The 11,976-nt window shown below is 35.5% G+C and overlaps 1 protein-coding gene across 4 annotated transcripts in view; it reads left to right on the forward strand.

The window, feature by feature from the left end:
• Positions 1–7,280, forward strand: part of Slc26a5 (solute carrier family 26 member 5) — a 28,688-nt gene extending 21,408 nt beyond the window's left edge. For 3 of the 4 annotated variants that reach the window (XM_026384960.2, XM_077796723.1, XM_026384961.2), the window contains 6 exons: positions 1,325–1,394; positions 3,153–3,245; positions 3,852–3,959; positions 4,689–4,889; positions 5,795–5,849; positions 6,774–7,280. In XM_026384960.2, the coding sequence (XP_026240745.1) occupies positions 1,325–1,394; positions 3,153–3,245; positions 3,852–3,959; positions 4,689–4,889; positions 5,795–5,849; positions 6,774–6,967 (721 nt within the window). In that variant the 3' untranslated portion in view covers positions 6,968–7,280. Of the gene's footprint in view, positions 1–1,324; positions 1,395–3,152; positions 3,246–3,851; positions 3,966–4,688; positions 4,890–5,794; positions 5,850–6,773 lie in introns of all 4 variants that reach the window. The other variant, XM_077796722.1, reaches the window with a different exon arrangement.
• Positions 7,281–11,976: the final 4,696 nt, after the last annotated feature.

Here is an 11,976-nt window from a genome sequence, read left to right on the forward strand (position 1 = left end):
AGTTGAGAGTATGTTGTTGTTGTTTTCTTTAACGAATTGAATTTTATTGTTTCCTATAAATTTTAAGATTGGGGAAGTTTTTTTTAAGTGTTATAATTCTCTTTCTCCCTCTGATAATTAATTAGGTTTGAATGTGTGCTTTGTTGTTGGGTCTTGCTGGGTTTTTGCAGGGTGGAGTTTGGGACCAGCTCTTAGGATACGTGGTGACTCAGCTAGTCTCAGTTCTGTAATTAGGGAATTCTTCCAGGAGATGGCTAGAGATGCACTGGCTTGTTCCAAACACTCAAGTTTCCTTCAGAGCCCACAGAGTCATGAGACAACCAAATTGTTTTGATCATTCAGCAAATAACTCTGATGGCCTCTTCCATGCTAGTACTCTGTGTGTTATATGTGAGGGTTTATTTCTGCCCCCAAAGAGCTTAAAGTTTAGTCTGTGTTATAAAATGTATCAAAATAACTATAATCTTCATTGAGTAGCTATTTGTTGAGGGTTGACTATGTTCCCAGGGACATAGTAGCCTTTCAGGATATTGCAATAAATAAGACATGGTCCTGCCCTTGAAAAAGGTTGTATTCTCCTAAGGATGACAGACTATAATACAAGTGATAATGTTAAGGATGACAATGAAGTAACGGAGCACTGTGCAGATCAATGCTTTATGTCATTTCATCCTTACAACCCAATGACTATTAGTACTCTAATTTCATAGCCATAGACAGAGTCCTAGAGTGATTGGATTAACTTACCAAGATCACAGTATGTGGTGGGATCATGACTTTAATATGCATTTTTGTGAGTTCAGAAGGTGACTCTTAATCATTATTTTGTAATCTTTCTTCAGAAAATTAGAATGTACAGTTTTATGTGCTTCAGTAGATATAAGCAATGTATGGTGTGACAATAAACATAAGAGATGCCCAAATGAAATCCCAGAGGAGTTTATGGAAAGAGACTTCTTTGCTCCTGGTTTCAGTAGGGATGTAGTCAGGACTTGGCCTTTGTTAGAAGCAGTAGGATTTAGACCTACAGAAATGGGGTGTCAGGGTACCCCAGGTGATCAGAAGTCCCATTCCTCCTCTGCCTCTTGAACTCCTTATCCTTTGATGCCCAGTTCTCCCCCCACCAAGGGACCTTGACTTCCCTCTGTATACCTGCAATATCACTTCAATGTGATGTCACTAGGAATGTGATACGTAAGGAGCCCTTTCACAAGGCACTGTGTACGGATCATGTATTCCTGAATGCACTAGCAAATCATGCTGTCATGTCTAAGCACACACTGCCCTTCGGCACAGTAGACTTTAACATGCTCTCCATCTCCAGTCCAAGCTACAAAGTCCTGGGACAGCTTCCTGACACTGATGTGTATATCGACATAGATGCATATGAGGAGGTAGGACCTTTTTAAAAAAATATTTTAAAAGATTATAAGAGTGTGATGTAACTGGCTAAGTGGTATATTTGCCCAGAACAAAAACCAGGGATGAAAGGGAGGGAGGCATCGTGGTCAAAGTGAAAATCACGAGGTTTAATTTACTGTCAGGATTCAGTTTTATAGTTTATTCTGTGCATTAATGACTCAACTTCCTAACATTTATATTTCCTCATTTTTAATGAAGCTAAATATATATTGTTGGAATTAAAGTATATATGTACAAAATACTGAAAGTGGGAGAATGGTATATAAGTGCATGACTTTCTTTTATTTATTTTTTTTCCTGGTACCAGGGATTGAACTCAGGGGCACTTGACCACTGAGCCACATCCCCAGTCCTATTTTGTATTTTATTTAGAGACAGGGTCTCACTGAGTTGCAAAGTACCTCACCATTTCTGAGGCTGGCTTTGAACTCACAATCCTCCTGCCTCAGCCTCCAGAGCTGCTGGGATTATAGGAATGTGCCACTGCATCTAGCATGGCTTTCTCTTGATAGATTTAAACTGATGTTACAATACTAATTTTAACTGTAAAATCTGGAGCTCTAAAATTCTTCCATTTCACTTTTAATGGGTAAAACTATGGCTTCGAGTTCCCTTTATTACAAAGGTTCTTTTCTTCAGTGCAACCTCAAAAACGTTTAAAAAAATCTTTTAAAATTAGTTTTGTCTTCTGCTTGGGAAGAAATTCTCAGACTTACTATATAGTATTAAGAAATGATCCTGGTGTTAGGGTTGCTATCTTTTTCCTCATTCTAGAAAATTATGTGGTGAATTACTTGTTTCCAAACTGCATGTAGACTTCCTCCTTCTGCATCTAGACTTTTCAGTAAAAAGGTCCCTCTGTGTTGCCTGTGTCCACACTAGCTCCTTCCTGCAGTCTGTGGGTCACACCAGTGCCAACCTCTGTTTGCTTTGTTAGCCTACTTCTCCCCATCTTGCTGCAGCTCCCCTCCTATCCACTTTCTTTTTTTTTTAATATTTATTTTTTAGTTCTCGGCAGACACAACATCTTTGTTTGTATGTGGTGCTGAGGATCGAACCCGGGCCGAACGCATGCCAGGCAAGAGCGCTACCGCCTGAGCCACATCCCCAGCCCTCCTATCCACTTTCTTTTCTCTTTTTTGAATGATTATCAGTTCCATCTTCTCCATCTTCTTTGTGTTTAATGGTAAAAATGAAACAAAGATAGATAGTTAGAGAAATGGGAATATGTACATTTTTAGAGACTTTCAAGATAGGTTTGGAAGCATGTGCCTGTGGTCTCAGATACTCAGGAGGCTGAGGCAGGGGCTCACTTGAGCCCAGGAGTTCAAGACTAGCCTGGACAACATAGAGACTCTGGCTCAAAAAATTTTTCTTCCATTTATTTATTATTTTTTAAATTGGTGCATTATAGTTATACATAAAAGAGAGAGGGAAAGGGAAGTACCAAGGATTGAAAGGGAGCAAATTATATGCATTTATGGATGTGTCAAAATGAACCCCACTATTATGTGTAACTATAATGCAATAATAAATATATTTTAAAAAAACTTTTTATCCTCAAGATTCTTCCTTACAAAGCCTGAGTAGATATAGTGACATCATGACCAACACACTAAGAGGGCCATTCTCAGCTTCTGTATTCATTTTACATTGAAGGAGGCAGAAAATTGCAGTTTTGATTCTGAAATATATCCAGGTGTTAAATTCACTAATATTTTATTTCTCAGGTGAAAGAAATTCCTGGAATTAAAATATTCCAAATAAATGCCCCCATTTACTATGCAAATAGTGACTTATATAGCAACGCATTAAAAAGAAAGGTGAGTCCCATGAGATTAAGAGTGATCCTTTCTGGGGAGGGGATGGGTGAATTGGCAGGAATGGGAGGGTCACTTAAATGTCTCAGTATACACTATTAGACTATTTTCCCCTCTACCTCCCCTCTCTTTTAAACTGTGGTAAAATATATATAAGATAAAATCTACCACAATAAGTATTTTCAAGTGTACAATCCAGTGGGTGACATTAAATACTTTATCATGTTGTACAACCATTACTACCATTCCTTCTCTCTTATCATATGCATATGTTCCCTTTTTGAAAAACATTTAAGAAAAGAAAGTAAAAATATAAGTCTTAGATTTCCTACTTTGGGGATCAGGTGAATTCCTTTGGTATGAGTGAAAATCAACCCTACACTGGCCATCAACACACAAAGCTTCTAGTTATCTTGAATAAAGACTAAGAAAGGCTACTAATGTTTTCTTAGGGAGTAGCTCAGGACACCTGAGGGAAAAGTAGAATAAGAATTTGGGGTGGTCATCAAGCACAGAAATGGGTTAAATGGGGGAGATTAGAAGATGGATAACATGTGGTATGTCTCTGGGAGCCTGAAAGTGATTTCTATATGTTGCTCTTCTGTAAAGACTGGAGTGAACCCAGCAGTCATAATGGGAGCCAGGAGAAAGGCCATGAGGAAGTATGCTAAGGAAGTCGGAAATGCAAACATGGCCAACGCAACTGTGGTCAAGGCGGTGAGTGTTCTTTTCCCATTTCTCTTGGTCCACAGTGACCTCCATCTTTATCTGTGGTTAACGTCTATACACAGCATAAAGTCACTAAAATAGAAAAACTTAGAAATAATCTAAGTATCTCACATACTAAAAGTATGTAATAAGGTCAGTTTGAAGATATGTCTGTAATAAAGAGTGAAAATATTGTTTTCAAGGTTAAAAATCACACAGAAGTTGGAAAATTTTACCATTCATATTTTGTCACAGACGTATTCAGCTGATAGTAAAAAGCTCAAAGGCTTTTGCTGTTCAGACTTATGGTAACTTGTGACCTATCATGCTGAAGTTAATGGAACTATTTTAGAAGTGAGGGGGAAATGGAGAAGAGAACTAAGGAGTATAGATTTTAGTGAACCAATAAAAAAGAAGAGGGCTGGGGTTGTGGCTCAGTGGTAGAATACTCACCTAGCATTTGTGAGGCACTGGGTTTGATCCTCAGAACCACATGAAAAAATAAATTAACAAAATAAAGTTATTTTAAAAAGGAGAAAGAGATGAAAAGAAACTAAACTAACCCTAAGAATTATACACATATTCTTTTTGTCATATTTCGAGGCTGTGATGACAAATATTTTAGAAGGGTTCTTGTATAATCTGTGAGTTGAGAATTAAGGGCTTATTTTCCATTATAAATATTTTTAACAACAAAAATGTTCATATAATTCTGGGTTGGTATCATTTTTGACATAGGATGCAGAAGTAGATGGAGAGGATGGAACTAAGCCTGAAGAAGAGGATGATGAAGTCAAATATCCCCCAATAGTCATCAAAAACACATTTCCTGAAGAACTGCAGAGGTTTATGCCCCCAGGGGATAATGTCCACACCATCATCCTGGATTTTACTCAAGTCAATTTTATCGATTCTGTGGGAGTGAAAACCCTGGCGGGGGTGAGCATCACCTTAACCAAGTCATTTCTCCATGTCCAGGGTCTCCATCAGTCACATCAGAAAATTGATGAGAGTCCTTTCAGCTCTTAAAACTCTTAAAATTTGTTGTTTTTTTTTCAACTGATTATGGAAAGTAAATTAAACATACAAAAGTAAAAGCTGGGCATGGTGGCACAAGCCTGTGATCCCAGCAGTTCAGGAGGCTGAGTCACGAGGATCACAAGTTCAAAGCCAGCCTTGGCAACATCGAGGCACTATGCAACTCAGTGAGACCCTGAATAAAATACAAAATAAGAACTGGGAATGTGGCTCAGTGGTTAAGTGCCCCTGAGTTCAACCCTCAATACAAAAATAAGAAAAAAAAACAGCATAATGAATCCCATGTGGGGCTGGGGTGTAGCTCAGTGTAGAGCACTTGCCTAGCATGTGTGAGGCACTGGGTTCAATTCTCAGCACTGCATATAAATAAATGAATAAAATGAATCCCATGTAACTATCACTCAGCTTTAATGGTTACAACTTATGACCAATCTGATCTCATTTATACCAGACACCCATTTTCTGTTCTCTTATTTTGAAGTACAACTGAGTTATCACTTCATCTGTAAATATTTCAGTATCTCTATATAAGAAGATTCTTTCTAAAAAAATCATTACCATAATACATTTATTACACCAAAGTAAAACAATATTTTTGATACCCCTCATTATCATTATATGCAAAGCAAAAGAAGTACAGAATTACTTTTAAGTGATTAGCTCAATAAGGCATAAATATTAAAGCTAAAGGTAGCTCAATGAGTGAATTAGACTGTCTCATATCTCTTAAATACGTATTGGTAGAAAATGACTTGCATCTGGCATAGAGTCAAGAGAAACTAATCTTTATTTCAACATTATTACAGATTGTAAAAGAATATGGAGATGTCGGTATTTATGTATATTTAGCAGGATGCAGTGGTGAGTATATCTTTAGGAATGTCTTAACATTTTAGTTTTCTTTAAGAACTTCCTTTAAAATTATTTTCTGTATTTTAATTTTTTTATAAAAATGAAAATCATTCTTCTCAAAAGTCACTGTAAAGCCAGCTTTGAAATTAGTCACTTACAGGCATTCACCTCTCTGAACAGGTGTTGGAGGGAAGGAGCTGATAAACCATTGCTTATTATCAGTGGCTGCCATAAACATTTTATAAAATCATTCTGGTTGTTTTTCCATCCAATAGTTTTGGAATACTTTGCCTGCTATTTTTATTTATATTATATTTGGGTTAAACAGTACTTGAAAATTAAATCTGCCTAAACACATAATTTTTCACCTGTCAGGTTGACAAAAAGAAAAAGAAAAATGTGACCACTTGCTTCATAGGCAGCTGGTAGAAAAATAGGCATGTAACTGGTGTTAAGTGCAAAACAGCCCCTTTGGAGGGCAGACCAGCATTATCTATTGAAAATACAGAGGTATTTGCCTTTTAATGAAGCAAACCCATGCTGCACGCATTCAAAATGGCACATCTACATAGTTGTTCATCACAAGGTTGTCTATAAAAACAAGAGAATGGAAAAGAAACTCAAATATCAAACAAAAGGGACCAGTTAAATAAACCGGGGTATATCTATACATTAGAACAGCATGTAGTGGTAGGAAAAAAATAAGCAAAAATAGTCAAGAATAATATAGTGTACACCTTTTAGGTAATAAAAGGGAGAAAATGAAAATATATATTTCTATTTATTTATATTTGCATAGAGAAATCCTGGATGATTACACAAGAAGAAATAAAAAGGTTTCCTGGGCCTGGAGGTGTGATGTGATGAACACAGGGATTGGAGTGAGACATAATATAGCATTCATGGAATTATTTTCTGTTCTTCTTTTTATAGCGCAAGTTGTGAATGATCTCACTCGAAATAGATTTTTTGAAAATCCTGCCTTAAAGGAGCTGCTGTTCTATAGCATCCATGATGCAGTTCTGGGCAGCCAAGTCCGAGAGGCACTTGCTGAACAAGAAGCCTCAGCTCCCCCTCCCCAGGAGGACTTGGAGCCCAATGCCACTCCAACCACACCTGAAGCATAGACGAGGACCTTGGCCTGGGATGGATGCCTCTTGAGAAATTCCTACTTTGTACTTTGAAATACTAGAACCTAGATTTTTTTTTTCCCTAAGAGTAATACTAGTAGTTATGGCTTGATTTGGAGGGTGAATGACGTGTAGCATGATGTATCTACTTGTGTTTTTTTAATTGAATAATCAAAGATGAATTGCTCTCTTGCAATGTGTTTTTTGTGCAGTGATATTTCTATTATAGTTTTTAGTATTATCCTTGCAAGCCAAGCACTTAAAAATTTATTTTAAAGTATTTTAAATACTTTAGCTACAAATAGGATATACTGTCACTAGATGGGTAGTGGTACCTACGTTTTGTAGTTGTTTGACTACAGATTGTCTACAGTTACCTATCCAAAAAAAGGAAATCTATAATTTTCTAGAAGTTCTTGTTTTAAGATAACCTTTTAACATTACAGAAGAGATAGAAGTGCATTGTGGACATTTTAAAAAAAAATAGATAAGCAAAATAGAAAGATAAAAACATTGTATTACCACCACTCAGGGATGACCACTATTAACGGCTCAATGCATACATATCCTTCTGGATTTTTTCTATGCATATATATTCACATTTTTAACAAAAACAAGATCATATCTGCCTAGTGTTTATTGTAGTCTTTTTTGTTGTTGTTGTCAGAAATCTCCACATTCTATTCCAGAACATTTTTTAACCTCAGACCATATTCCAGTTTCCTGGCTGTCCCCAAATTTGCAGTTGATTTGTCTAAACTGGTATTCATTCTGTGATTTTTACATTGTACCTGGTCACATACCTTAAATCTTATTTTAACCTAGCATGGTTCCTTTTTTCATTATATTTACTTGTTAAAAAGACTGGGGAAAAGTTGTCTTATAGAATTCCATCTTGTGGCCAGGTTTGATGGCACACGCTTATAATTCTGCAAGGTGGGAAGTTGAGCCAGAGGATCTTGAGTTTGAGACCAGCTCAATAATATAGTAAGACCCTGTCTTAAAATAAGAAACAAGAACAAGGATGTAGCTCACTAGTAAAGTGCTCCTGGGTACAATCCCAGCACCACAAAAAAAAAAAAAAAAAAAAAAAAATTCTGTCCTATAAGTTTGTCTAGTTTTTTTTTCCTACAATGTCAGTTTGTTTCTCTATTCTCTATACTATCTACAGTCTGAAAGTTTCACCTAAAGGTTCATGGATTTGAGTTAAAAATAGATATGAGAGATATATTGTAGATAAGATCCATGCTTCATTTGCGTCACATCAGAAAACATAACTTCTAGTTCATCTACCACTAACAGTATTAATATAGATCTCTGGATCAGCATGACAGTCCGGTCCTTCTATTGGTTTTCCCCTTTGTGACAACAGTGTTATCCATATGGTTTCTTTTGCATTAAACAATATCTAGTTCTCCACTAACAACTGATTCAGAAATTGTAACATCAGGGGATAGTCCTTGCCTAAATCAATAATTGTATTCTGTTTGTGAATTTTTTTGTAGTTCTCTCATTTCTTCTGCATTTATTAGTTGGTTAATCTATGTAAATTATAGTTTTCCCTCAACTTGGAGCATTTGGTCATCCTTAAATACAGTTCTTACAGGTAAGGCAGGATAATGCTTTATTTCCATTTAATTTATCAACTTTAAAGTAAGGAATTGGTTTACTAGATGTGACAAATTAGGATTTTTATATATTTCTCTTTTTTAGTAAAATTGTAGACTTGAGATTGTTAGTAATATTTCACACTATCATTTTCTTTATGATACATTGTCACAACTATGTCCCATAGAATTCCCTAGAAGTTTTGTTGTTGTTGTTAATAGTGAAGTAGCCTCAAAGACTATGGTTTTTAAGAAAGCTAAGGCCCAGGTATAATTTAATATCTTCCTTAGAAGTTGATAATAGTTATCAGTTAAGATCTGTCAAACTCAGTTTTTTGCCGGTGAGGAAAATGCTAATCTTAATGACATTATTTTATAGTTGATACAGAAATGTGGAATGTTCAGAGGTTGAGGGACAGGGCATTTAAACCAATTAGTCATCAATAGTTCTTGCTCTTATAGTTCCTTCTAGTATCTAATTACCACCTCACAAAGCACAGGCGTTAGCCAACATGTCTGAAGCTTCTCTGCTAAGAGTTACTGCTAAGTCTTTTTCTGTTTTCTTACTGCCTCCTTGCTTCAGTTTTCATGAAGGAAAGTAGTCAGACCCTAAAAGGATAGCATAATATGTTAGGTTTCTCAGTGAGTGTACTAATTTGATTCAAAGTAGAGCCCTCTTTTTAAATCAATTCTTTATCTCAACCTAGAATGAAGTTAGATTTGCATCCAGTTATTTCCTTTGTAATCATCATATGCAAGATCAGATACATCTGCATTCTGACAGACTGCCTTCTGAAAGAGCACATAGTTGTAGAACTTCAGTTTATACTAGAAACTTTTGTAAAATGGCCCAAATAATTTCAGTGTAAGAGTTTAAACAATATTATAAAATACTTCATTGCTTATTCTTTAACACCAGTCTTCAACAAATTCCTTCTACACAGTAGATAATGTGGACAATGCCCATTATCCTAGTGGCTAATAAATGTAGTGTACAAATAGTATTTATACTTTACTTTTCTGTTCTTTAATTTTTAACCTGTTTGAATGCAGGTACACAATTTACATAAAAAGCATTTATTGAAAGTGGGAAAATATTTTTGTTGAATGTATCTGATTGTGTTTCAGAAAATAACAAATAACATCTATATGTAAATATGTCTGAATGTTTTACTTGAATTTTTCACACAGTGGAAAACATCCTGACATTTTTAAAAAAATTTTATTTGCTGACCTTTTTTTGGCTTAGTTTTCTCTTTCAAGAAATTAATATGTAAACTCACTTGTTTGTTCTGGGCATTAATAGCTGCTAATGTATGTTGACTATGGTTTTCAGTCCTGATTTAAACTCAAGATTTATATTGCCCAATCAAAACGGGCATTGTCCACATAGTTACAGGCCCTAGAATAACCTTATTTTATGGCAATATGGGGAAACCCTGTTTTCAGGAAAATCTCATAAAGAGAAGTCCTTTGTCGAGATTTCTCAAAAATATAACAGTGGTTGATCTCTGCATTATGGATGTATGGAATATATTTGAAAACAATTATTAGGCCAGGGCCAAGAAAATTCCAATGCATGTCATGGACATTGACTCTATAAAAGCATACGGTAGTTGACAATGGGATCCCAATTGCTGATCTCATCTGGAGTGGGACTCAGAAATCAGTGAAGGGTGTTTGATCCTCTTCAATCCCTGAAAGTAGCTCATTTTGTAGTTTTTAGGTAATGTCTAAAATATCCATTCCATGTGGTTTAATTCTGTAGCCTTACCTGTTTAGCAGAGAAAGGAGGTATTTGCCTCCAAATATTTGAGAAAATGAAATCTGCCCTATTGTGTGCATGAAGAAAAGGTAGCAAACCCAGAGAATCTGCTGCCCTGGAGTATAGGTGGTTTTTCTGTGTGTTGAGGAGTGGGGGGGAGGTGTGCCCTTGTGTGTAGGATGTGGGAGGGAAAATGGGAGGGAAGGGTACATGGTGGGGAAGGCCTTATCTTTATGTGTGCCCTTGAAAAATAGTAAATTAATTTAAATTCTAAAACAAAACTAAACTTCCTTGGTGTGATTTTATGTGCTTTTAGTGAGTGCAAAAATGCTGTTGGTCTTTTTAATGCACCTTTCAGGAATGCTTTTAAGATTCAGCATGTTTAGATTCTTGATAATGTTTTAAATGTTGGTAAGTTTGAAAACTGATAAAAGTATTCTCTAATTCTCCAAAAATATAGCGAACCAAAATGCATACGATAGTTTTGAAACCCCTCAAGTCCCGCCAACAAAAAGGTCAAAAATTCACAATACACTAGCTAACTTATTGACTTGGATTCAATCAAGTTTGAACATCTTAAAAACCCATCTTGTCTTCAAGAAAGGCTTGCCAGTTTTCTTATACTAGCTGGTATTTCACTTTATGCAATAGGTGAATCCAAGGATTCCAGAAATGTTTTTCTTTACAAAATCTAATCACAATTTTTAAATATTAAAGCATCTTTTTAAAGGAATTCAATATATTTTTCTTATGTCATAACCCTGTGCATCTCAATTTATCAACACTTTGATACAGGTATGTGTGTGCATGTGTATATGTCCTTAATATGTATATATATATACACACACACATATATGTATGTGTATATTATATATATATATATAATATGCACATCTGTACACATATGTACAGAAGCTCCTTGGCGTATGATGGGGTTACATCCTGATAAATCCATCATAAACTGAAAATATTGTAAACTGAAATGCACTTAATAGACCTACCCTACTAAACATCGTAGGTCACAGTTCACTATAGAGACAGCATCAGTTGTTTGCCCTCACGGTTGTGTGGCTGATTGGGAGCTGTGACTGGCTGCTGCCTTGCGTCATGAAAGTATCATATTGCATACTGCCAGGGAAAACTTAATGTGTTTTGCTTTTGCCCCATTGTAAAGTCAAAAAATCAAGAATTATCTATATATGCATTCATATATTTTTTACATAGGAGTTACTAGTAAATGTGTATTTTATTTTTTTAAAAGGTACAAACATGCTAATCTAGGTAGTATTGATGCTATCTGCATACATATGCCTAGGCAGAATCATTTTTCAAATAACTTTTGAGTATTTAATGTAGTCATATGGACTTTTCATGTTTCTAAAAAAACAAAAATGTCAAGATTATTTAGTTTTTATCAATGTTAGGCCTATGTGTACAAAGTTGCCTTGGTGTACATGAGTATATGGCTATATGAAAAAGGGGAAAGATCAGAATGTTCTAAATGCTTAAAATTTATTTAATCAAAACATTCAAAAAAAGTACATCTCCACTCATTTACTTGAGTACATTTTATTGTAAGCAAAACCTGGAAATGGTTTGTTCTATTTTATACCTCAAGAAAGACTAGGACAGGG

This window comes from Urocitellus parryii, chromosome 3 (assembly GCF_045843805.1).
Source record: "Urocitellus parryii isolate mUroPar1 chromosome 3, mUroPar1.hap1, whole genome shotgun sequence".
NCBI classification, from domain to species: domain Eukaryota; kingdom Metazoa; phylum Chordata; class Mammalia; order Rodentia; family Sciuridae; genus Urocitellus; species Urocitellus parryii.